General features: G+C 42.4%; 1 protein-coding gene across 1 annotated transcript in view; it reads left to right on the forward strand.

The window, feature by feature from the left end:
- The window catches only part of EPHX2 (epoxide hydrolase 2), a 587345-nt gene that overhangs the window by 512182 nt on the left and 47291 nt on the right, over nt 1-27872 (forward strand). The window contains exons 16-18 of the mRNA XM_078649944.1: nt 3907-3976; nt 16203-16283; nt 21115-21173. Of these exons, the coding sequence (XP_078506070.1) occupies nt 3907-3976; nt 16203-16283; nt 21115-21173 (210 nt within the window). The remainder of the gene's footprint in view (nt 1-3906; nt 3977-16202; nt 16284-21114; nt 21174-27872) is intronic.

Raw genomic sequence — 27872 nt, forward strand, 5'->3', positions numbered from 1 at the left:
TTGAGGCAAAACAGGTGGTCATCCAGGGCCTAATCCAGTCTCGTATGGACTACAGTAACGCCCTGTATTTAGGGGCCCCAGAATACTGCCTAAACAAACTTCAGCGGATCCAGAACTGCGCTGCACGCACCCTTCTTGGAATTCCCCACAGACACCCCATAGGGCCTGGTCTGAAAACTCTGCACTGGCTCCCTGTTAGGGAGAGGATTAAATTCAAGGCCATGTGCATCACCCACCAAGCCTTCTGGAAATCCGGTCCGGCGATCAATCACTCCTTGATCACCCCTTACCATCCCAAAAAAGAACTCCGTTCATCGAAAGCCTTCCTAACCGTTGTCCCACAGATACGAAGAGCCAGATCAGGAGGCCGCTGCTTCTCCTACAATGCATCCAAGTTATGGAACTCTCTCCCCCTCCACCTAAGGTCCAACCCTAACCTACTTACCTTTCGCAAACAACTGAAAACCTTCCTTTTTAACTAAAAAAACTCTAATAACTCACCCCCACCAGTGATCCACCCCAGCCGAAGTTTCCTTTACTCACCAGCGCCTGGACGCCTCAGGGCAGCTGTTCGCGCTCTATAAAACCCCTTTCAATTCAATTTTGTGTGAAAATGTAAAAGAGCATACTCTTCTAACATAGCGGCATGTGCATGCTAAAACAACTGATGCAGTCCCATTTGACTTTTTGTTCTGGAAAACATAATGACCCTGGTCCAACTGCAACAAAGGACAGTCCTTGGATGTATAAACATTTTGCTATATCAAAGCATATATCAAAAGGTGCTGGACCTAGAGGAATTCAGGGAAATTCAATTGAAGGTCCAATGTGGACAGCCATAGTTTCCACAATTTACCCACTCTGTAGTTAGTAATGTTAACAAGTGTGTTCCTTGGGTCTGGGCTATTGTAAAGTAGACCAGGGGTCTCCGGTAAGAATCTAAGAACACATGTCTACTCTGAATCTGCTACGATTGTTCAGTAACTTGTGGTTTCATCAGATGTCCACCCCCTCTTCCATTTCAAATCTGCGATCTATGAGTAACTACCCATTGAAGTTAATTGGATTTGCAAAACAAAACTTTATTCCTTATCTGCCTCTGGATAATCGTATAAAGCGGTTGCTTAAATTCACATTATTTCTAGGGTAGATTATTGTAATAGTCTTGATCTAAACACATTTTTGCTAAATTACAATCACTTCAGTATCTGGCTGTGCATCTACTCTCTACTGTCTCTCAGAGGAGGGGAGGATCCTCTCAAGTCCCTCTCCTTGGTCCATCGTGCTGTGAACAAGGTCTCTTTGATTTGAAAGTTAGGTTTCATAAATTTTGCCTGGTTAGCTGGTAAACTTTGAATTGACCTTCTTCGCCCTCTCAAACACACTGCCCACCATCCTAAATTTTGGAAATCGCTCAAAATCTTTATTTATGATTTAATCATGCTGACTCTCCCTATATTTGCTCGTACTGCCACACCCTTCAGGGTATCGGCTCGCACTTTATAAGACACTATAACATATTCTTGAGGGAAATAAAATCCATGTCTTCTGTACATTGTCATTGTGGAACATATATTCTCTGGCCTTAAAGACATGCAGGAAACAATATGTCACAAAATGGTTAATTTGCCATGCTTTGGTTTGCAAAACAATATTTATAATCACTATCAAGGAAGGATTCGAGACTTGTCACCAGTATTGTTGGTAAATTCTCTGGATCCTGCGAATAAAATTAAGTATCTGAATCAACTCTATGATTGATTTCAATTTGTTGTTAGACTTTGGGCTGTCGGCTTATACAGTAGATGGCAGTGTTTTCATTATGTAAACTATAAAGTTCACATTGACCACTCAAATGATGGATGTATTGGTATCTATAACGATGGAAGCAGTTTCCAGATAATTAACAGCTTTGAGATAAGGATCATTGTTATGAAGTTACATCCATATGCATCGAGATTACCCAAGAGCTGCTAGACTATGTACATGTCCCTCGTGCTGGCAAATTGAATTGGTGCGACAATGTCATCCAAGAAAATGTCCATTATGTGATAGTTAAACCATCTCCATTGGTTGCAAAATTTAATAGGAATTTGAGCCCAAAACACCAAGTTCTGCAATACATATGCAGATATGTTGATAACTCCAAGCTCTAAGATTAGAAAATGGGTGTAGCTGCAACTTTGGCAAAACAGGAGATGGAGCCAAAAGATCATGGAAATAGTTCCCATGTATCATGCTCATGATCAGTAAAGTAATTCTCAATGAGTCATGGGCCAGTCACTCCAACCCAAAAATAACCCTGTCTGCAGATTGGGTATTTTTTGCCAGCAAGGCCTGTTGCAGTACCAGAGTGTTGAATGATTCAACTTGCACATTTTTATTTTTATTGGACTGGTTTGACATGGTTTTCCAGAAATGCGTTGAAGTCGTTTAGAATGCTCTTTGAGCTCTAAAGGCCCCCATAGCAGATGTCCTTATTGATGCCCGCCCCTAGCAGACGAAAACATTAGATATCCTGGTCTGTGTCCACCATTGACTGGGGAAATCCCGGTGGTAGAACGCCCTGGGGACTGGATTGACATAGGGCGACACCAAGAAGTGGTATCACTTCCCTTGGAGGTGGATGCTGGGTAATGCAGTGAGAAACGTCTGGTGGCGACTGATGCTGGGAAATGTAGTCTGCGTATCTGGTTCCTTCTTGTAAAGAAGTTTTGTTGGACACCAGTAGTATCACTTCCTGCAGAGATGCCTGCTGAAAATTAAAATGATTTCACATCCTGTTGAGGGGGGTGCTGGGAAATGAAGTTCCTTTGTCTATCTTATTCTTTTAAAGATGATTCAGCTGAAAGCTGGTGATGCCATTTCCTATGGAGATGGATGCCAGGGAATGAATTCCTCTTCTCTGGTGGATTTTTTTACAGATAGGCCAGATTGTAAACAAGTAGTTGCACTTCCTTTAAAAATACTTTCTGGGAATTCTGTGATGTCAATACCTGTGTAGATGAATGGTGGGGAATAAAGACGGATCCTTTGGCTTATTTCTTTTAAAATGGGTTTGTTGGGAAACCAGTGATGTTACTTCCTGTATATCTGGTGAGATGGAAATCCTGTTATGTCATTTCCTTTTAAGATGGATGCTGGTGAATTGATTGAGGAAATGCAATGCTGGCTGGACTTTCCAAATCTATGCTCACACACCTAAAAACCATTCTGCTGTACGTTTGGTTTCTTGAAACAAAAAATTCAATATTATCAGCCTGATCTCAAAACCTCTCCACTGGCTCCCTCTGGAAGCAATTACAGATTTCAAAATACCTTATTTAAATCATACTGTGATCAACTCTGGTCTACCATTCACCTGAATAATGAAGTAGAACCAATGGGTGGTCAGTGGATTTCCAGAAACATAACTAGATTAACTTTTGAAATTCCATAGGATACAGCAATCAGAACATATAAACAAGTTTTGTTTTCTCTAGCTCCCAGGCTATGAGACTCGGTTGCTGATCAAACTGGACTAAATTCTGGTCTCCTGACCTTCTGATATGATTTGAAACTCACTCCTACAGTATATCTCTTCTGTGTTCTTCTACCTTGTATCTCTGCACTATCACTTACAGTTTTTGTTACCAGTGTTATCTGTGCAATGGTCTGCTGGCCTTGTGGCTACTAGGTCAGTGCTCTGGAAATAGTTCAAATAATAAAACTGAAAGATTGAAATCTCTGATGCCGGCCAATCATAATGTTGGTTTGTAGTAGCAGATAAAGACCTGTTCTAGTTTTTTTTCTGTTGATGAAATATGTAATGAACATCAATTCTGTACTGCAGTTGTAGTGTAACTCACTTATTACGCCTTTGTGTTATATTTGTTATGCCTTTCTCTTGCTTATTCCCTTGCACAGGGGCCCTATAAACTGGTACCGACACATTGAGAAGAACTGGAAATGGGGCTGCACTGCGCCTAGCAAGAAGGTAGGTTATTTTTCTCTTCTCCACCCAATGGGTTACTTTGAAATCAATGGAAATACAGTACCTCCAATACAGTGCTCCAGATTAACAAAACAGAGTTTGCAAATTTACAAGATGCATTTGGCACTCTGAAAATGTGCTTCTGCAGTTTCTGTATCCTAGTACCCACAGGATCCATGGACAGTGGAAGAGTGAGATGATGAACAGAGATTTGGCAATCCATTTTTCAGCCCTTGCTGCCATCCTCATCAACGCAGCAGATACACACCCGCTGCTTTGATGTGCATTGTTGACTGAAGTCTACTGGCTTCAACTGAATTCCACCTCCATACTTACAACAACATTGGGAAGAGCATCAACATGTATGAGAACTGAAGGACGCCCCAGTCTGAGTGCATGCATTCACATTCCCACCCATGAACTGGGGTTGAACTGTGGGTTTTCACCCCACCGCTCTTGCATTAAATGATCGGTGGAATATGGGGTATTGACTTTAGATAGGACATATCTTTCCTGTGCTACAGTACCCCTTCCCCGTGGCAGTACTGTGCTAGGCGTGTCGCAGGGAATAGGGAGGTACTGCTGGTGCAGAGCCAAGCACTTCTCTCTGCGAATGGAGAACATGCTGGAATTAGCACCCACCACACCACTGCCATGCACCCAAGAGCAACATTTGCATAGGAGAAGAACGGGCCGTTGTGCACATGCATTTCATTTTGTGAACACACAAATTCTCTTTATGAATTCACACATGCACATATTATCCTTTTCTCCCAATCTAGCAGAGATTTTGAAAATGTATTTGTGAATCCGACAAAATATTTCTCAAGGGCTGCTATCAAATTTCTTTGCTATTTTGTGGGTCTGGTGTGAGTCAAGCCCTTTTGTTTTAATAAAATTGCATCCATGATATGCTTACATACTGGCTCTTTCAGCTTACCCTCTTCACCCATTACTTTGTTGCGACACTCGCATTTTTGCCCCAGCCATTGTAGCCTACAGAATGGCGCCCTGCGTTAGACCACTTCAGCCATTAGCTATCATCAGTGTGAGTCACTTCTTTCCTCACTTGCACAAAGTGCACCTCCACAAAGAAAGTAGTTCCGTTCAGACTTATTATATGTTTTACTGATTAAGCCATATCAGTAATGCATATATTAAACCTAAGCACACATTTTTTCTAGGAATGCTGCTCAGCTGGTAACGCAGATGGTTAGGGCCACTGTATGCCAGAAGAATCCTGTTTAGCCCACAATGTGACAGGGTACTGGAGAAATCATATCATGAAGAAAATATTAAATCGGAGGCAATCCTAACACTAGTGAATTTCAAAAATATATGTGGGTACTGGCTTACCATCACTTTTTTTTTTTTTTTTTACAATAGCAGCGTTTTAAACTTTGCCATTGAAGATGGGTGTAACTCGCAATCTTTGGCCTTCTCCTAATTTTGAGAGTTTTTTGGTTTATGTATCTTATTTAATATGGTTTAAATGGATTTAATTTGAGGGAAATGTTTCCGACTTTAAATTGTTGGAATGAGAATTCTCCAATCAAAAGTGGGTTGCTTGCAGAATTTATCCGTGAAACCGGCAACTAGTGACAATTTCTTCCAACTATTTGCTTTTTTTTTTACATTTTAAAGCCTCTGAAGTTTATGTAGATTACAAAGATGAAGAAAAGACTTCAGCAATTTGCATATGATATACGTTTGCAACTACTCAAGCTTTTAGCCTTTACCTACAGCTTTTAGTTTCTTTCTACTCCAAGTGGCTAATTATGAGTTCCTTTTTAGGTCTCGGCCTGATCTAGCGCATGCGCTGCTCTGGCAGAGACATTTAGTCAGTGGCTTTTGGAAGTGCTACCAAAGGCCACCAGCTGGCGATTACGCGCACAAGCACGCGCGACATGCACAGCTGCCTCTGTAATGGCTCATTAAGCCTTACAGCGCACGCGTGAATCCCCTCCCCTCCCCAGCCCCTCCCTTCTCGTCAGCTCTTCATTTTTTTTGTTTCAGTTTCGCGCCGCACGGCCATGCCACTTTCACGGCCGCACAGCCATTGCTTGTATTTTTTTGCCACTCGATCTTCAGGGGCTTTTCTCCCCCCTGTGGGCACTCTCCTGCTTTCACATTCATGTGGTGCTGCCCTCTTCTTGCTTGCTCCGGATGGCCTCATGTGATCCCTCCTGGCTCACCTTTCCTCTTGCCAGGACCTCAACTATGCCCTTTGACCTCTATGTGGTCCCAGTAGACCGGAGTTTCTTCACTTAGCCTGTCTCTGTTAGTGGGCCTCAAGCGGCTTCCCTCAGCTCGTCACTGCCTTCGCCTTTGCCTCAAACACACCCCGATGCCTTGCCGCAGTGTCAGTTAGCCGAGATTGCCCATGAGTGCTTACCCAACGTGTCTCTGGAACTCTGCTGGTGTATCTACCGTCTTTCTCCGGTGCCCTATGCATCTGCTAGTGCAAGACTGCTTTCCAAGCACTGCCTACTGCTCGTGTGGAGCATCCAGTTGTCATGGTAACGCACCACCGACCCGGGATCCGCACTCATATTCCCACGTAAAAGTCAGTGAAAAGTGCCCTGGATTCCTTTTGTCTCCATCCCCTCCTGGGGATCCCCACTCACCTCCTACGTGGGTCAACAAAACCAGGTAATAGAGCTAACCTAGGGCGCAGGGACAACATCTAAGGTAGTGCTGCTAGGTCCCAAATAAAACAAATCAAGGCCAATTTCCCTTGAAAAGAAACCAACAACAAGCACGAATCCTACCAAAGGAAGCCCAAATGAAAAACTATGGAGTATTACAATTATAACTTGGATATGTAATGAGGCAACCACACAGCATTGAATGCACGTGAAACCAAGTACATTGGCACCCAAAACAGGTTCTTCTTTACATTAAGTAATTTTGACAATGCCTTCCTAATTTCAAACAACCTATTTTAGTTTTCTTTTATTTATTTTTATTTTACAATCTATTACACTTCTAATTATTTAATTCATGCACCTTCTTTTGAAATTCAAGACGGTCGGTTTCTTTGAAAGGAACGCTTATCGTAATAGGAACCACCCCCTTAGGAGTTGATTGCAGCGTACTTCTGTTGCTTTGGTGACTGTCTTTCTGTATGCTCTGCCAATGATCAGCCATGTTCATTTCAAGTCTACTTATAGTCCTGGGTTGGGTGCGCAGCTCCCTTTCACTGCTATCACTTTCAACAGACAGTTGTGAGTGGGGCTTTTAAGAAAACACCTTATAATTTAAGGGTTAAATAACCAGAGAAAACGGCAGCAAGATACGATCAACCTTATTTGCGATAGAAACAAAAGAACCCAAGTTTCGCTTTACTATATGTAAAAGAACTCAACAACACAAGCACTTTGCATCACATGATAATACGCTGGAGGTGTTGCCCGCCCAGCGTATCTGTGCCCTAAATCTCACAAAGTTGAGTTCGCGCAGTTTGGTTTCTGCAGTGTAGAGTTTAAGTGCTAAATCGACCCATATTGTTAGATTAATTTTTAACAAGAGTTCAAAAGTGGTGTATTGGCCCACTATCATTTTCTGGTTGGCTGGTGGCAGGTTTCTTTCGCTCACCACATGTGTTAATGCAAATGTAGTGACTGGCATATGTGAAGTCCTCTTCATCTTAGTTATCAGATAGCAATAATGCCAGCCATGAACTCAGATCTGAAACATATGTCCTGGGTCATTAGCTGTCACAAAAGCATTTGCATGTTTACAGTGGGAGTCACCAGTTTTCTGCGACCCTCTTTCCTATGTAACAAAAAGTTGAATCTTGTAGCAATCTGTTAAATGAAAACAGGCACTGACTTCACTCTTTGACAACCATTGTTAAGGGTGGTGTTCAGTTTCACATTTTGGTCCTAGACCTAAGCATGCTTAGGGACACAGACAGTGATTCTGCAACCCAGAGGAAGACATTGTTGCCCAATGTGAATACTGTGATTGTTTTCACCACATGTTTGCTTCTTGTGAAACCATTGAAAACAAGCATTGGCAAAGCCAATAGGTCTCCCTTTTGGGACCTTATAAGTGTTTAGCCATGCAACAGTTGATGTTGTTGCACAAAGGATATTGTGTTGCATAATTAAATGCTTATAAGGTACCAAAAGCGAGACCTATTGGCTATGACAACGCTTGTTACTTTCAATGACCTGCCCCATCAGAATTATGAGATCTGCGGCCACACCTCTGAGAGCAGCCAAAGTCTCCAGGTGAAAATCTCGGGCAAAATGTGGAATTAGACCTGGAATTACAAATTCTCCTAGTAAATCCTCATTTCTTTGGGAGCCTGAGGCTTCCACCTGTAATATCATTAAAGTCGGCCCCATGGAGTTATCTGTACCCCCATTATCAGGGTTGGGGAGGGAGAAGTTAATGGGGCCACATCTGGAGACCACATAATGAGGCCCTCTGGGAGTTTCTATAAAAAAAGTGGCTGTAGTTGAAACTCTACTTGAGACCATGTGCCACTGTGAGCCAGAGCCTGCCTTTCATAGGTTTATGGGAATGATAACTGTACAAGCATTTTGTGTGTCCTGTGGCTCGAGAAGCAACTTCTTTCAAGTTCTAAAGTATTGGTATCATATAGTTACTACCAAAGATATGACTAATATCAATTGTTCTAGTTGTTTAAAGCATACCTGGTCTCCTTCGGGTGATTCCATCCAGTGTAAACAATGTCTCCTCAATTTTAAGACGGATGGGAGAGGCATCTCTTGCTCGGGCACACATGTCGCTGGCCACCTGCTGGACCCGATATTTTCTAATCTGGGTTCTATAACAGTGTCGCCCCTGGTTCCTTTGGTCTGGACAGACCAATTTGTAGTCTCTTTTCCCCTTTGGCTGTCAAGGAAACCTGTTCTGAATCGCCCCCCCGTCAGTGATGAAACGCCCTTGGCATAAATTGGTTGTTAGTCAATTTTCGGACTCTTTGTTAAGTCTTAAACCACAGTTCCCACTTTATATAGAGGCAGCGGACGCTCTCTTTCAGAATTGGCTGACCCAAGCCTTAGATACCTGCATTCCTGCCAAACCTAGTTTAAAGAAGAAGCAAGGGCCCTCTAACCCCTGGTTTATTGAAACCTTGGGTAAAGCAAAAAAGGTCTGTAAGCAACTGGAGCGAACCGGGAGGCATGCTTATGACACGGAAGCAAAAAATAAATACGTGATTCAATTAAGACGTATCATAGGTTGATTCCGAAAGCTAGAGCTGAATACCTTGCTGCTAAAATTCTGGAGAGCAATAACCCTTCCAAAATGATTTTCTCCCTTCTTAAAAAGATGCAACACCCCAATGTGAAAGCTGATTCCCCAGTATCCTCCAATTCTCAGTGTGATGAACTTGCAGGCTTTTTGGTGGAGAGTATCTATAACAATCTCCCAACTGCCAGCCTCCCCACAGTTACTGCCAACACTGATCGAGTAGATGAGCTTGAGGACAGGTCAATCATTTCTGAACCAACGTTGTGTTCTTTTGCCCCAGTCTTGCTCTCTGAGACTGAATCCCTCTGTATCAAAATCAAATCAGGTTCCCCAGCCGATCCTTTGAGACCAGACCAACTTCGTCAAGTTCTCAACGCAATTTTACCAGCGGTTAGAGAATTGATTAATCTGTCACTGTCCTTTGCATCACTGCCTGCAACATGGAAGCATGCAAAAGTTATATCTCTTCTAAAGAAGCCTTCCTTATAGCCTTCGTATCCGGGTAATGTTCGCCCGATTTCCCAGATTCTTTTTTTAGCTAAGGCCACAGAAACCTATGTAAATACAGTCTTGGCTGAATTTGTAGAGCATAACAAAATCCTTGACCCCTCTCAAAATGGTTTTCGCCCCCACCACAGCACCGAGTCGGCGCTGTTGGCTCTGAACAAGGATATCCGTAGCAGCCTAGATGTCGGGAACTCTGCAGCCTTAATTCTGTTGGATTTAAGTGCCGCTTTCTATACTGTTTCCCAAGACATCCTTATATGTAGGCTGCAGGATATCAAGGTTAGGGGGCCGGCCTTGGCCTGGTTCCGTTCTTTTCTGGAAGGCAGTACCTGTTTAAGTTGCTGTGCCTCCTTACCATTCGCAGGTGTATGCCATTAAGCATGTGGTCCCACAGGGTTCGATATTGAGCCCTGCGCTTTTTAACATCTATGTCCAATCCCTAGCAATGGTAGCCGAAAATAGAGGGTTGTCATTGGTATCATATGCCGATGACACCCAGCTAGTCATTCCTTTCTCAAAAAAGTGCAAAAACAATCTCTTCAAATTTAAAAAGTACTTGTTAGCAATTGCTGAGGCGATGACAACAAATTGCTTGCAGCTTAATGCTGCCAAGTCGGAAATTCTTGTACTGGGGAGAGACAGTGCTCTTTGGTCAGAACAGTGGTGGCCTGATAAACTCAAACCAGCGCCACTGCCTAAAGAGGCGGTTAAGAATTTAAGTTTTAGGATAGATAGTGATCTTTCTTTTGATACCCAATCCAAAGGTCTTACAGGGTCCTGTTTCGGACTCTTAAGGGGGTTGAAAGCCCTGCTTGGATATTTTGAATCTAAAATCCGCCAAACCATTCTCCAGGCTACAATTTTAGCCAGGTTAGATTATGGCAACTCCCTTTATCTAGGTGCCAACAAATCTTGTATTTTACGCCTCCACAGAATTCAGAATGCTGCTGCATGCGTCTTGTTGGCACTCCCCAAGTCATGTTCGGTATCTATTTTTTTGCCTAAGCTTCATTGGCTACCAATAGCTAACTGAATCCAGTTTAAGTCTTTGTGTGTAGCCCACAAAATCCTGACACAATAAGGCCCTCTGATCTTAGCTGATCTGTTAGTCCAATATGTTCTGAATCGCCCTCTGCGCTCTGCCAACTCGGGATTGGTCTGTACCCCCCGATTTCAAAGAGTCAGAGCTGGTGGCCATTCTTTTAAGGTTCAGGCGGCCCACCTATGGAATTCCCTTCCGATCTCCCTTAGAGGACTTCAGAACCATCTGGCATTTTGAAAGGCTATAAAGACCTGGCTCTTCCGGCATAATTGTTTTTGTTTGGTGGAGCGATCTATAAGCACTTGTTCTTTGGGTAGCTCTGGGACGCCCCATTGCTGGTGCAACTATGCGCTGTATAAATTCATAAATAAATAAATACAATAAATACATAATGCTCTCTATGGAAAAGAAATTCAAGGCCAAGCGCCAGGAAACCCACGGTGTCAGTGCGCTTTACAAGTTCCCCTTACAATACAATACAATACAATACAAATGTTCTTCATTTTCCTTGCTTGCAAGAATACCTATCCTGATTGTCTCCATTTAAGGAGTAGGAAGTATTTGCTGACCAACACCATCATCAAGTAGCTGCATCATTCTTCCCAGCAATATTTTAAACAGTTTCAAGTCCTCATAGGGAATCTGCACTTGTCTAGGAAACCACCCTGTGTCAGCCTACTGGATTCGAGGCCATCCTGTATGGGTGTTGTGTCTGCAATTATGTCAATGGACTGGACAGTGGATTAGACCTTTTCACTATAGGCTCCCAGCATTGAAAATCTATGGATAACAAATCAACATTACTATCAGTGCATTGACTCAATCATGGCTGTGTAAACCTTTACCTGAACACTCAGCCTAAGAACAGCCAAAAGTGATTCCTTTGAGCAGGATAAAAGCATTAAAGGACTTTGGTTAAAATATTATCAGTGCTCTAAGACCACAGCACGTTTCATACTAGGCATAATATGTCAAGGCTTGAGGTTCCTTGGTGCCTCATACACAATGGGTCCTTATCTACCATGCGGGTTCCCTTGTTTGATTTAAAATAAATATCATACACAATGGAGTCACCTACTTTGGCTGTCACTTGATCTCATTGTACAGGCAAATTAAATGTAGCAATTTATTTCCTTTTCTATAAGTTAAATTATTTTTATACCTCTGCAACTACAGTTTTTTCCGTAGTAATAATTGTTATGACATCTGAATTGGTCACTTTTTTGACGCCTTATGGATTCATTTAATTGAAGCCACTTTTGTGTAAGAATGGACTTTAATCTGCAAAACTTCCTAAAGAAGGCTGGAAATCCAGATCTGCTCTTTGACCTGAAACATGATGAATGCCTTTTCATTTTCCATCTATAATGAACAGTGCACTCTGGATTATGCCCCATTGCCAACTGGACAATGCACTCTGGAGTATGCCACATTGCCAATTGGGCAATGTACTCTGGAGAATGCCTCATTCAGAATTTGGCAATGAACTCAGGGATCATGCAAGCAATGCAATGGGACGTAGGTCTCAGTGGGTCCTGCACGAAGGGAACCGATCAAATTCCATCCAGATGTTGAAGAGGACTGCCAAAGATCTGCCATGGTGGTTACTCAACCGCACTGGACCAGTGGCAGACCTCTCTTCCTACTCATCAACCTGTTGGAGTTGCAGGTAATTTGTGTGGTGTTGAAGGCTTTCCCGCCTACCATCAAAGAGAGATGGGTGCATGTTCTCACAAACAATGTCATGTGGTACTTCAACAAGCAGGGTAGATTTTGATCCAGATTGGGATCCAGAGTCCTGTGGAAGGAGGCTCTGCACCTCTAGAGCTGGCTGGACTATCAGACAATTTCCCTGGTGGTACACCACTTGAAGGGATCTTTAAATGGCAAACTTGGTTGGTTACTCTAGTGGATCACGAATGGTACTTGTATTTGGAGGTGGCACAGGGAACCTTCCAACAGTGGGGAGAACCCTGGCTAGATCTGTTCGCCACTGACGAGAATGCGCAATGTCCATGCTTTTGCACACTTGAGTTCCCCGTAAAGTTGGGTCTCTGAGACTCATTCCGCATAAGGTGGAGCACAGGACTCCGATATGACTTCCTGTTGCTGCTCTCTCTACTTCCCTGAGTTCTGAAGAACATCAGGAAAGACCAGGCCCTAGTAATCGTAATGGCACTGGGATGGGTCAGTAGAGAGGGCCTCTGATTCGGCTACTGATTGATTAGAGCGTCTGGGCCTCTGATTAGGCTACCGCAAGAGCATCTCCGGTCGCAGCAGCAGGACAGAGCCTTGCATCCGAGCCTGAGCAATCTGCACTTCCATGTGTGGGGCTGAGCAGCAGCAGTTGAGTTATTTTGATCTCCCTCCTGAGGTTATTGATTTCCGCCTGGCGGCTAGGCTACATTACCCGAAATCTATGTATGCAGGCTGTTGGGATGAGTTTATGGTGTCGTGCCCAGCAGGTAAACTTACTGCAGGTATAACTGTCAAATGTTTTGCTGTTTGCTTTGCTTTTGGACCAACAAGGCCTTGCTTAGGCACAGTTAAAGGTTATCTGTCAGCTCTTTTAGCCTCTTTATGTTTGCCAGATCAAATCACTGGTTGCATCGTGTTTTCTAAAATGTTTGCAGCATATGCTTCCAACAAGGCCCTTTGTAACACCACAGTGGTACTTAAATCTAGGCCCCACCTTTCTGATCTATACCTCTTTTAAACCGATGCACCTTGTTCTTTGTGTCTATTCACCTTAATAATAGTCTTCCTGGTGGTGACAACATATGCAAGCCAGGTGAGTGACATTCAGGGCCTCTTGGTGTAGCCTTCTTATACCACCTTTTTCCCCAGTCAAACTAGTGCTAAGGGCTCGATTGGCATTTCTGCCGAAAGTGAATAAAAATGTTCACGTCAGCCAAGCCATCGCTCTTCTGACGTTCTTTGCTCCAACCAACCCCTCGAAAGAGGTAGAAAGACTCCATTGTTTGGACCTGAAGAGTGTTCGGTTTTTACATTGATTGTACAAAGGAGCATCGGGTAGATGATTCTAAAGAAGGGAAGGCGGTACAGAAATGCTTCATCTGTTGATGGATCGTTTTTTTGCATCAAGATCAGGTACGTATTGGCTAAGAATCTGTCTCCAGAAGGCAGGCGGGCTCACTCCACCAAGGTCAAGGCCACACCATTCTGTTTGCAAGCGGAGTGCCTGTCCTGGATAATTGTCAGGTGGTTCAGTTCAGATCAGTTCACATGTTCGCGAAGCAATATTGCATCAACAGTCAGGTCCATTGAGATGGGCATTTTGCCCACTTGGTCCTGCAGATTTAGCTTAAGCCATTCCACAGACCCATCACCTTTGGAGGTACTGCTTTGGTATCTGCTCACAAGGTGAGGAATCTGTGGTTAGAAATATTCATCAGAAGAACAAGTTACTTACATGCTTTAATGCTCTTTGCAGCTACTCTGTCTAACACAGATTCCTCACCACCCTCCTGCCAACCTGATTTGTTTTGTATGGTATCTTCCATCTAAAGAGTTCCAAATTTAGGAATCTGCACACTGGTTTTACAATTGGTCAGTTAGCTCTGCATCTGAAGGCATGGAATGAATAATGAAAGAAACTGATGTCAACATACTTGGGTGTTGCTGATATGCAGCTCCCTGTGTCACTTCTGGAGCGCAATGTCTTTGATGCAGACTCACACAGTCGGTGCGCAGAAGCACTGGTTTAAATGTTCTGGATCCAGACTAGTGCCTGAGGATATTCTCAAGGTGAGGAATCTCTGGTTCGATAGAGTATCCACCAGAAAGAGTTACCTAAGGTAAGTAACTTGTTCAGCAGGTCCTAATAAAGTTCAATAAAAAGTCATAAATGCAATAAGAAATGTGTTACAGCTATAAAAAAGGAAGAATAAGCCCAATATTGGAAAAGGCATTCAGTTTTAACCCATGAAAAAAGGCAAAATACACATGAAAACATGCCATTGTTGATTGTACAGTTAACTCTGACCTAAGAACCTTCTGTGGCCAACCCATGGGTGACCAGTGATCAAACACATGTTAGTGGTTTGTCCTGAGAAACGATTTTACCTTCAGACTTAACAGACTTCCTCCAGAAACATGTCTTTAGCTGGATGCAACGGTGTGTGTGACCCTGGCTCTGGAAGGCTCAGATAACATGTGCCGGCAAAACAGGTATCAACGCTCCTCAAACATCTCTGGTAAGCAGAGTTGTATTTGATGAGCATATTTGGTATATTCTCCTGTCTGTGGCACATGATGGCCATCTCTGACATAGCTATCCATGGCATTTGTTGGTGCCTGTCTTATGTGTTGATTGTCCATGGCATATGATTGTGGGTGCCATTCATGTCACATAACATGTCGTACCTCATCCCTGTCATCGTACAGATATGCCTGACGTATGATGACAGTCAGTTCATCAGTACTTGCTTCCTTGGGATGAGGTTTTACAACCGCAGCTTCAAGTATCACCAGCTTTCATTGCATCTAATTCAAAGCACACCAGATATTAGAAACTACTACACTAGTGAAATGAATTCTCTTGAGGTGGGATTGCAGAAAATGTGAATTGATGATAAAGTTGTGATATGTTTTTACAAATGTAAATGTGCTTATTTTTAATTTGTTTTGAAGATAAAAAATAAACAAACATTCTAATGATTTAGTAATTAGGTTTAATTTATTAGGGTTCGGGTGAATAGTTAACATTAGAGTAAGGGATAAATATTTCATATTAGGATGAAGCGTTGAGGTTATGATTAGGGTAATGGTTGGGCTAAGATTTAGGGTTTGGATGAGGGATTTGATTTGAGCAGTGTTAGAGGTAAGAGTTAGGGTAAGAGGGTTTATAGTGAGGACTAGGGAAGGTATTAAGTTGGGTATAGGGCTGAAGCTAGGGTTATGGTAAGTGATGGTATCTGATTAGGCTAACAGTAGGCACTAGGGTTAGTGTAAGCGAAAAGGGGTGGGGCTAATGTCAGAAGGAAGGGCTATAGCCAGAGATATATTTAAGATTTAAATCAAGAATTACATTGTTGTCAAGGGGAATAGGATATACATTTGAAGTATTGTACCTGTACAATTTTGTATTTGAATGAAATACTATACAAAATATTTACTTTACCTCTGCCTGCACAGGTCATCATTTCGCAAAACATATTTTTTGTATATCACTGTTTTACGAGGCTAGTTCTCGATGAGCCAAAAAACGTCATCAGTAACATGGGATCTTTTTTTAACTTGTATATTGTTTTAATCCTAAAACATGTATTGACATTTTGTAAATTGCCTTAAGGCTGCATAAAATAGATGTCTGATATAATCTTAAAAGAAGACAACACAAGCAATAAAGGAAAGATGATCTTTCAAATAGGGATAATTTCCAGGTATGGATTTAATATTCGTGATGTGTTTTCCTAAACTCCATCATAGATCATGGTCCCAGCTCTGATGGTCACAGCAGGCAAGGACAAAGTTCTCGTTCCGAAGCTGACTACTGGAATGGAAAAATGGGTGAGTCAATACAGTATTCTAATCCGAAGCACATTAGCGTGTTGTGTGTGACACATTCATCTTAAAAAGCAGTTTCCATATCCCAAAATCTTGTTGCTATCCACAGGCTTAGTGAGCTATTCCACATTTACGAGAAATGTTAACTCTTGTACAGCTACTAGGAGTGTGTAGAATTGATCTCTACAGAGTGACCCATTAAAAATCTTATTTTCATTTTTTTTGTAAGACTTTAAATTAAAAATATGTGTATCAGTAGACAAACCAGTTTGACAAATGGAATCCTCGGACATATCTTGCAGTATTTTAAGGTAAGTATTAGGAGCCCCGTTTTCTTATAAATGTGAAAATCTTGTGGACCATAGGCCTCTTTTGTATGTATTGGAGAGTCATACGAAGAGACCCTCCAGCAGGTATAGGTACTAGACGACATCGTTTGTAACACATTGGCATGTATAGCGGTCCTTCTGATGGTAGTTTAAGTGTAGGTTTCCTCTCTACTGCAGTGTGGAGGTAAATAATTTGCCTGCTGTGCTTTGGTAAACTTTACTTCCAGAAACATAGAAAACACTATTGTAATACAGAAAAAGTTTAAAACTTCTATCTTTGTGTTTGACTTTGACCTTTTATGCATCTTGTGCAGTGTTTGGTTTTCCTTGATGGCTATGAGCACTATAGAATGTAAATGGAATTGGAAAAGTGTGAGAAACTCTTTGGGCCTGATTCAAAGTTTGGCTGGTGGTTATATAGGATATCATGCACTGGTAAAAAGGCTGACGGGATATGTGTTACCTTTGTGACGGAGTAACCTGTCCACCAAACTCTAAATAAGGCCCTTTGTGTTGTTCAATAACATACATACCCGGGGGTAGGGCGAGTTTTGGTCCCGCACACGTCCTCCCTAACTAGACTTGTATTCAGCTAACAATAAGTGTGAAGTTCTACCACGAAACAAGGGGCTTCCAAAACAGACACTGGGGTTCTGGGACCAACAGATCATCAAGGAGCATCTCATTTTAGGAGCACAAGCCCTCCCCCACCATGCTTCATCATCGGGCTGTGCTCCTCATTGGGCTGGTGTTGCAATGCCCAACGTGGCACTTTGCCAGAGATCTTGGTTATATCGCCTGCTGGACAAGAGTGTGCACAACAACATCTTCAGGAAGGGATTCAAGAAGAGTTATAAACACTTTGTATACTGGTCTAAAAACAGAAATTTGATGTTACCTAGAGTTCCCTTCTGGATCTATTTTATTCGTGGGGCCTTTTTTAATGGGAAATAAATAATAACTAATGGATCCTCGGAACGTCTAGGATTCCAAGATCCCTTTATTTGGTCGACATGTTTCATGCCTAATCTTTCCAAAGTGGATCAACTGCACTGCTTCAGGACCTTCTAATACCTAATCTACTCTGGCAGGCAAAGCTATATCAATGTTAAAGTAACCTACAATGTACACAGTATTACGTGTGATATGGTTAGTGTGCCTGAACTCCACCCTTAATCTGGATGTGTTCCTTGTGTATGCTTTGATGACTCTAATCAGTATGGCGGTGGACGGATAGGCTCAAAGCACAGACTACTGGATGGTGAAGTGAACAGGGGGTATACTTACATCTCACCACTCCCCAGGGGCTCTTCTGCCTTAGGATTAGGGTAATCAACTCATTCACCGCTATAATTGAATGGAAAGTGCCTATTGAAGTTCAGGACTACACTCTAAATATTTTGGGGAGGATTGCTAAGAAATTTAGACTAGTGCTGGCGCCAGGTTATTGGTCAAGATGTGCATGATTATCCAAACTTAAGAGCACTGATAAGTCAACCTACTCATTCCTGGTTTCATCTTCCAGCATGTCTGCTGGTGGGGAGAAAGCTTCCATAGGAAGGCATTTGCTGTACGATTGTGTGCATGTGGGTTTGTGTGTGTAAAAGCAAAATTACAAAGTTACATGTCACATGGGGTTACATGTCACATGAGGGGCAACTATACAGATGAACCTTGCTTCCAACAGGCAGATTCGGTCCCCAAATGCAAGTCTGTAGCTAGAGAACTACTAGTTTTACAGGCAGAAGTAGCAACTATTACAGTTCTCTGAATTTAACTGGTAAAACCGTCTCATGAATACAGCAGCCAATGGGTGCCCCACACTCACAATTTTATGACAAAGATAACCATTGCAGAATCTGAGAATTTTTTGGCAATTGAAACATCCAATATGGGAGGAGGGTGTTGAAATGGGTGCAACAATAGGCTGTAGATTGAACAAAGTAGTACATGCACTCAAACTGAAAGAGGTACAAAGAGAAAATATGCAACTGGGCCCATCAGAGAATTACACCTGCCGATCCATGTCACAGTACTGTAGGACCGAAGGAGGGTTATAGCCCAGGTTACTGAGGGTATCTCCTTGAGTCCAGCCCAACGTCCGGTCTACCGGACAGCAGTGGTAGGATAGCAATATTGGGCCTGAGTAAAGACAACAAGCCCAGTGGCTTCTGCAAGTGATCGGTGACCAGGGAAATAGCACCAATGGTAACATAGAACTAAAGTGGTTTTTTGAAGGTTGAGGATGGATGAGCAGTGACAGAACTGCTGAGACTGAAGTCAGACAGAGGAGGCCCACTTCACATTAAGGATGGGTGCAGCCACCTGTAGACAACCTCTTGGGATCGATCCATGTATCAGGAGAGAAGAAGAGAGAATGTAAGACAGGAGAACTTTCCCATGGTCACATCGCTTTGTGTATCTAGCTGTAAAATCTATTAGGATTGCTGCCCCATCCATGTTAGGGCCATGGCGGTTGCATGAAATGGAGAAAAGTTGGTTAACAAGCTTAAATGCATAGGAATAAAAAAAACTCAAGTTGCTGAGGCAAATGTATTGGTCAGTAGGACTGGTCTCAGATCAGTTCAAGAGTCATAGAAGGGGCCTGGGGGTTGGGGCCAATGCCAGCTTTGACCTCACACAAGAACAATTCTGCTGCAGAGAGTCCTCAGTTTTCTGTATCCTCCTAGTGTCTCTCCCAACCCATGGCTATGCCCTGGGAAATCACACTTAGCCATTGTGTGGAAAATATGGGTACAAAAGTTGAGGAATATGTTCAGTCCTCACAAACAATGGGTGGTTGTAGTGAGTGCAGTACAAATGCAAGCTCTGTGAAGCAAATGCCCAGACAGCAGCAGTATCTATAAGAAGGCTTATGAAGTGATCTAAGACGTTTTTAGAGATAAATAAACATGTGAAATATGCACACAAAAAAAATGCAATTTCTGATCCAACAAAAGTACACAGAATTGCTTGCTGTGATTGTTCTGGTAAGGTTAGACACTGCATTGCAGTTCTCTGACATGGCCATCATTTCACCGAAAGAACAAAGGCAACGTGTGACCTTAAATAAAACGGTGAACAACCTTTACAACGAAACTTTTACAACGCACTACCATTACAACGCGGTCATTACAACGCAAACTATTACAACGCATTGCGCTGGGGGGCGCTCTAGGATAGGGAATACGTTTCATTTTCTATCCAACACCTTCCCTAGTGTCCACGGGGACTGGAGTTGGAATAGAAAATTAAACTTTTTACTATCCAGCACCTCTAAGCGCTATGCGTTGTAAAGGTTTGCGATGTAAAAACCGCGTTGTACAGGCAGGCGTTGTAATAGCCTGCGTTTTAACGTCATACATCCAAATAAAATATGAACAAGAGTTGAACAGACAATACAAATAAGATACACCTCATCATCAATGATATTGCAAACTTTTTGAATCGGAAAATCTTTTCGGCTACACAATGTTATAGCTACCTGATTGTAATTAATTTTCTTGCATTTGCATTTCTTCTTTGATTTGATTGATGGTTTAATACCACTCAACATTGCCATATGTAGGAAATAATTTTGTGATCACAAACCCTGTGGCGCAAAAACTCACTGGCTTGTGACCACAAATGCCTTTTTCTAGTATAGCAAACCCACTTTACCAGTTGGGAAGGTTTTGCCGATTTGTGAAATGGGTTTTCGATCCATACCAAACTGTCCTTTGTAAGGGGTGTTCCTTCTGAACTGCGATATGGTATGTAATGTATCAATGTTGCAAGCCATTGAACAATTGCAGACATCTCAAAGGAGGTGGTAATCGATTTCCAAAGGAGTGCTCTCTACTTGGGAATTGTTAGCATCCTCAGAGGGAGTAGGCGCTGGTCCAAGGCATTTTGTCTGCCCATAGATGTTTTCCCAAATGGAAAGGTTATATTTTTTATAAAGCACCACCAGTCCCAAGAACACGGGATTATAATATGCTGTTCATTTCAGGCCGCCATGCCTGTATTTGTAGCTAATCACAGAGAGGGTACCAATGTACGACCTGTCTAATTAATATTCATTACGTCATTCATTCTGTGACACAATGCAAATGATTACTTTCGATGTCACTTATTAGTACATAGGTCACTTCTCATAATCAGTCAATTCACCAAAATTCAGTGAACAATTTATAACCAGACTCTTAGTGCATGTGGCCCATAGTTCATAAAGTAAATTTCTCATGCAGTTTATTGATCATTACATACCCATGGTGATGATTTTGATATTATTGATCCTGTGGCTATTTGATCTTTTCTGTTAAACACTGTACAGAGCAAATAGTTCTTTGAAAAAATACTATATTTTAATATATATATATATATACATATATATATATATATATATATATATATATATATATATACACACACTATATTTCTGTAATATATAATGCTGTATTTAAAATAATGTTAGAGTTATCAATTTGCCTTATTCATTTATTTTGCCACTGATGTCTTTCAAGATCCCCCACCTAACACGAGGGCACATTGAAGAATGTGGACACTGGACACAAGTTGAAAGGTAAGAGACATGATGTGTTTAGATGAAAATCAAGTTTATCAATTCCAGTTTTATTGATTCTGTCTATAGCATTTTAATTCTGGTGTTTGGTGTGCTTTTGAGTCTAAGGGTCCTGCCTCCTTTCTCAAATCATCTCCCATGAAGTTCCGCTACTTATTTAGTATCTTCATCCAGCTTAGACATTGTTCAAGAGTCTCCTCTCTTGAGCTCATGCACAGTTCAAAGAGTCTCTTGTTCTTTTATTTTATCGACTGACACCAACTCCTCTGATTATTTCTGTTCTGTATTTTGATATGTGCACTTTAAGCCCACTCATCATCTTCACTATCATTTCCACCCAAAAATACGTTTTGGATCCCCTCTTTAGCGTTGTGCACAATGTTTTTGCAGCGATCATACATTCTTTTGGAATTTAGTGCTACTTCTGTACTGGTGAGTCACACATTATAATTTCCTCCTTCTGCTAATGCCTTCAGGACCCCATCTCCTTAAGTCTCTCTTTGGTCAACTCCTGTTTAGACATTTACCTGCTCCATGTCTTCCCTGCGTTATCACTGTATGTCCGCTTTTTCCTTATAAATTTGTCAGCTCTACTCTCTACCTTCGTCCCTGTTTGTCCACATTGGAGACATCATCTGAGATTTACTCCTTTACTATTCCCTCTACCGGCTTGTTGTATTTGAAATATCCCAGACACAGGCTGAGACCCATAAAACGTTTCACATGCTGTATTGGAATCATGGGACTCAAGTTATACCCCGGGGAATCACATTGGAGCCACATAACCTAGAGCCAATGTGACGACACTGAAACTGTGTCTTGTTGGAGCCAAGTTTGGTGGTTGAAGTGACCATGCTGCAAGCTTAAATTCTGTGTGGCACACTTTTTATTGCTTCTTTCAGAATGAGAAAAAAGTCTTCAAAGTTGAAGGGCCTCCACAGATCCAAAGAGGCTAGGTAATGTTACGATGCCGACAACAACGTGATGCTTCCCTCCTTATGACCTTGAATGCCCAAGACTCTAGTGTGAGGAAATCAATGGCTCAAGCTGGTGTTCCCCTTTAGAGATGATGAGCGATTTATGGGGCAGAGCTCCCACCAGCAACTGATGCTGAAAACGTAAGAATCGTAGATCGAGGTCTGGAGGCCAGGTCCACATGGACACCACCCCTCCAAGGAAGAAGGGAAGAAATACTTCTTGAGAACATGAGGACGAGCTTGAGCTGTTCTTGGAATAATGTTGAAAGTCAGTGTGATGTGTGGCATTACACGCACTGCAGTGCAAGGAAGGCATTGGCTCAGGCTCTGGCAGTAAACATCATTTACCACAAATACTTTTCCCTGCAGGGAATTACAGCGCGGTCATTACAACTAACGTGTTTTAACCACGCGTTCCATTACTCCGCAAGTCAGAACAATGTCTTGCGGAGGGGGCGGAAGGTGTTGGATTTTAAATCCAACACCTTCCCTAGTGTTGCACATACTGGAGTTGGAAGAGTAAATTATACTATTCCAACATCCAGCGCCCCCCTCCGCAAGTCATTCTTACAACTTGCGGGGTAATGGTATGCGTTGTTACGACTTGTGGGGTAATGGTATGCGTGGTTACAATGCCGTCGTTGTAACGACCATGTTGTAATACCCTGCGAGGAAAAAGAATGTGTTAATAAGAGGTATATTAGCTCTGGCACCATTGTCTCAGGTACAGTTCTAGTAATCAGGAGTGTGCAGCACCAACAATGTGCCAATTGAAGTAAAAGTTTTTTCAGCTCGTGCTGTTGGCACGGACACCTACGCAAGTGCCCATAACGACGTTGGTTCAGAAAACGAAAACTATTTCGAAGTACTTTGCAGAGGGGCTAAATAGGTCGTGTTAAACCTGTTGTAACTGCTAGTTAGCTGGTAGTTGCTCTTGTGGTTATCATGCAATAAGGAGCCAAGGGCCAGATGTAAAAAGTATTGTGAAGGTCGCAAAAGGCAGAATGCGATTCAGTAAATTGTTACCGGATTGCAATTTGCATTTGGGATTCGGTATTTGGAAGGAGCGTGTTCAGGCCGTTCAGTAGTCAAAGTGCATTAAAAAAAGTATGGGAACTCTGATACGGCATGTAAAGAGGGCAGGGTCAGTGAGTCTCTTGGACGGGGTCAGAGGTGTGCCTAAAAAATCTAAATATTCTGTATGTGTGTTTAATTTTTCACCTTCAGGTAACTACGTATAATATTAAATAAAAGCAAATACAAGTTAAGCTAATCAGTGGGAAATGCACTATAGTACATTATGAAACCTCTATTTGTTAATGCACTGCAGAGGTCTGTATGTAACCAGAGAACCACAGAACTGAGTCTTGGTTGGTGCCGTGGAGAATAGTGACTTGTGTATTTTTAGTGCTAAGAGGTCCAAACCTGGGACAAAAAGAACTGTGAATGTGTAAGTCATTATTTTAAACTTGCATTACACCAAGTATAAGATGGCCTGCTTAAACATGTGTCAAAAGGTTTAAGATAAAAAGGTGCTACCAAAATATAGATTTTAGTAATATCCAGACTGTCTGAATTTTAAATTTTGTAATAGAACTGTCCCTTAAAAATTACAGACTTCTCAGCCCGCCTCAGCTGGTAACTCTCTTGCACTACCACTGAAAAATAATAAACCTGTGTCATCAAGAAGTTTCAAGTGATTCCATCCACTAAAGCCAATAGTGGCTTCCAAGCACCCTTCACATTTACATTTCTTTCAGGCAGGCAGGTACCCTTTCAAGCAGGCTTCTTTCTTGTTTAGCGGTCTGTCCGCCTCGTTTCACAGCATAGGAGACCCCCTGCCGTACACATCAGCGGAAGCATTTCAACTATCAGAATTACCGTCCCGAAAGGTTGTTCTTTCACAAAAAGTAGGGCAACTGTCCTACATAAGTTAAGAAAGTATGGGCACGTCGTGTCCCTCTGATCCCACACCCTTTGACCTCTGAGGTTGTCCCTTCCAAATACTGAATCGTAACGGTATGTATTACTTTTGTGACTAATTGTTAGTCTCAAAACGACAATACTTTACCACCAGTTTGAAAGTGGTGGTAACCCATTAATTAGCAAAAGAGAAGAGATCCTCTTGCGACCCCTTTGAGCAATGTAAAAAAAAAAAGCAGGCAATGGCCCACTGACCACTGCCTGCACCTAAAAAATGAAACTTAAACATGACTTTCTCTGTATTTTAAACGCAGTGGGCTGCATCTAATTTTTTTTTAAAACCTTGCTTAATTGAAAAACAATTACAGATATGGTGGTCTGCTGACGCCAGCAGGCCACCATCCCAGTGATGCCTGCGATTCCAAATGGGTCTTTGTCATTAATATTCATGAGGCAGATTGATTTGCGACCCACTAGGAGTAAATAATTTAAAATAAGAAGTTTTATACATTAGGAATTGTTATTTCCAAATTGCGATTCGGTGGTAATCGCAATTAGGAAATCGTGGGGCATATTATCAAGGGGGTTTATCTCCGCTTATTGGCTTTAAAAGCCAAGAAAGCGGAGATAAAATTATCTCCCTATTACCAAGCTGTCGCTAACACCAGTTAGCGACAGCTAATAGGAGATAGCGACCATCTTGGGCCCCGCTTTGCATGTCAGTGATATTTATCACTAATGACATGCAAAGTGGGCGTGCCAAGATGTTAGCGACTGGAAACAGTCGCTAACATCGCTATCTCCTATTACCAACTTTTGGAGATATTCGTGCTAAGCGCGAATATCTCCAAAAGCTAACACCTGCCCTGAGCAGTTCTTAGCCATGTTATCCAATGGGAGGTGGATAACATGGCTAAGAGCATTTGCTCGATAATGCATGAATATCGCTGACTTTTCAGCGATATTCATGCATTGCGGGAGTTTTTTATCGCATTTGCGATAAACCTTGCTAATAGCAAGGTTTATCTGCGATAAAAATCGCCGATGTGCGGGGATAATTTTTGTCTCTAAACAAGTTAGAGACAAAAATTATCGCTAGTTGTTGGTGATATACCCCCGTATTTCCTAAAGTTAGGTCATCTGCCCCAAGCCTCTAATTTCATCTTCCATTCTTGACCAACCCTCAGCAAGCCTCTTTAGTTTCATTTGCTTTAGAACCTCTATGTGCATGCATATTACAGGTAAACACAACTCTACCTCTAGTTCCATCAACTTTTCAGCTCAGGCGGAAACTTGTGATCCTCTGCAGACCAATGCACCCAGACCTCTTTATAGCAGTTTCTAAGAGCGAACCTCAAATATCAGTCCTTCTCAGCATCGTCAATATTTCAAACAGAAGGTTATTATTGTATATGTTCAGTAAACAAACCAGTGGGGACTGGGACTGGAGCATCAGTCGATGGTCTACATACTCTTCTACCCCAATTTTCAGCGTCCTTTCTATTTGTACATTAATATTTCCATTTGATATCAATTTTAGATGACTTGGGACCAATTCATAAACGTACACGAGTACACGAGTGCACGAGTACAGAAAAGAATACTACACAGCAACTATTTTGTTTATTCAAAGACGCCTTTTTGAATAGTTATTTTTTTTTTGTATACTAAATGAAAAGTAATTACACAGTCACCTTTTCCAGCTAAATATTCCAAACAAAGTATTTTAAACTAAAAACTTTCCAACTGGATTATTCAATGTGCTGCAGCAGGTTAAAGAGAGGATTAGCATCTCTGAAAAAGACACACGTGTTAAAATTATTTTCCATGAGGGGTATCAAGAGAAGTGTCTGCCTGAGCCTTTTTTATGGCCAATTCACAAAGCATGCTGTGCGCCTGGGCTGAAGTGAAAAGTACAACAGAACTTTAACCAAACGTAAAATCCCAACCCCAAATCCCAGAATTAGGATTGTGTGGAATATTTGTTTTGGAAATTGCACTTGATGCAGGATTCAAGACAATATTGCAGAATGGGGCAGAAGAGGCTTTATAGCGTGTGCAGTAAGAGCCTGGAACGATCTCCCCTTTTACTTGAGAAACTCCACGGATTTGTCAACTTTTAGGAAGCAACTGAAGACCTGGCTTTTTAACCATAATCCGTGTCTTCATCTTAATGCCCTGAGAAAAGCAGTCAGCGCCAGGACACCCTTGGGTAATCGTTCGCGCGATAGAAATGACAATAACATAGCATAACAATTAGCACTTTCACAAGTTAGTGTTAAATGTAGATTTGTAGGCTTTTGTGGATAAGCTGATCTACAAAAGTAAGTAGGCTTCAACACGAACTCGTAAATTTGTGGGTATGCAAATAAACGCTGCAGGCAGCTTCCCACCCTTGAAACACATGCCCATATATGTCTTTTGAAAGGCAGGAGTAAATGCAGAGTGCAAATGAGGCTGGAACGCCCCCATACACAGCAGTTGGAAAAGATACATATCAAGAGGCAGATTTACAAGGCACTTGCGCCACGTTTACACCGCCATTGCGTCACGTAATGGCGGCGTAAACGTGGCGCATCCCTGCGACCCATTTACAACGTGACGCATCTAGGCAGATGTGTCACGTTGTAAAGCCCTGCGCCACATGTGGGCGTTCCGGCGCAGGGTGGGCGTTCCGGGGCAGGTGCGCCTCGCAAAAGTGCCTGCGTGAATTCTATAAGATTTCACGCAGGCACTTGTGCGACGCTGTTACGTCGATTCCTTACGCCTGCTTGAAGCAGGCGTAAGGACTGACGCAGCACGTTAAGTATAGGGCACACCCGAGCATTGCTGGAGTCGCGTCGCACTTGCGACGCGACTCCAGCGATGCGCCGCCCTTACGTTACGAGATGCGTCACGCATCTGCCTACCCTTGCGCCACGGCGTGCCGCATTGTAAATGCGGCTCATCCACCGTGACGCAAAGGGTAGTTTTGCGTGACGCATTTGTTCTGGCGCATCCCTGCTGATTTGCAGAGCTGCGCCAGAACTCCTAAATATGCCCCCAAATGCATATATTCGGCGCCTTTACACAGGCAAAATGTCTGTGTCAATTGTAAATAGATATTTACATTACCGTTGCAGAGGGCAAATATGATAGAAACATAAATGTATCAGTCATATGAACATTGTAGAAGAAGTACGTGTACATTGTAGTGGTCGTATGGTTGTAGAGCACGGGGACATATTTGAAGGCTTGTTTCCCACAGTGTTTCCTGTTATTTTAAACAATAAGGAACTTACGTGGTTGCTTGGTGTCTGTGCCCAGTGCAAAGAAACCGCAGCCTCACCCAGAATGCATAGAACTGACTGTCAGGGCGCACGTGGGGCCCTGTGTCTAAGTTGGTGACCTTGAGATCTGAAGAATTGACTTTTATTCTCGGCTTCAACACTGGACCAAAGAATGGTGTGATTCTTGTCAAATCTATTTATCTTCTCTGACTTCAAAATATAAAGAGGTAAACACATTTACAATATGATGTCCCGTGCTCTCCGAGTTGCAGAGCCATCCTTGTACTCCCCAGCCGTGTGACTGCTGTAAGGTGGTCTCATCCGAGCTTCGCCCACCTTACTGCTCTTACCACTCCACCTCGGGCTCTTGCTGCAGTGAAAAAATGACCCCTGTAGTGTGCTCTACCAAGTGCACAAGTGTATTTAAGCAACACCTGTGCCAGGTGAGAAACATGTAATTAGGGGAGAGATGAGAGTACCTAAAATATATTAAAATGGGAGGTGTGCAACATTGGTATTTAGGGGGTAAG

This window comes from Lissotriton helveticus, chromosome 6, assembly GCF_964261635.1.
Source record: "Lissotriton helveticus chromosome 6, aLisHel1.1, whole genome shotgun sequence".
NCBI lineage: Eukaryota > Metazoa > Chordata > Amphibia > Caudata > Salamandridae > Lissotriton > Lissotriton helveticus.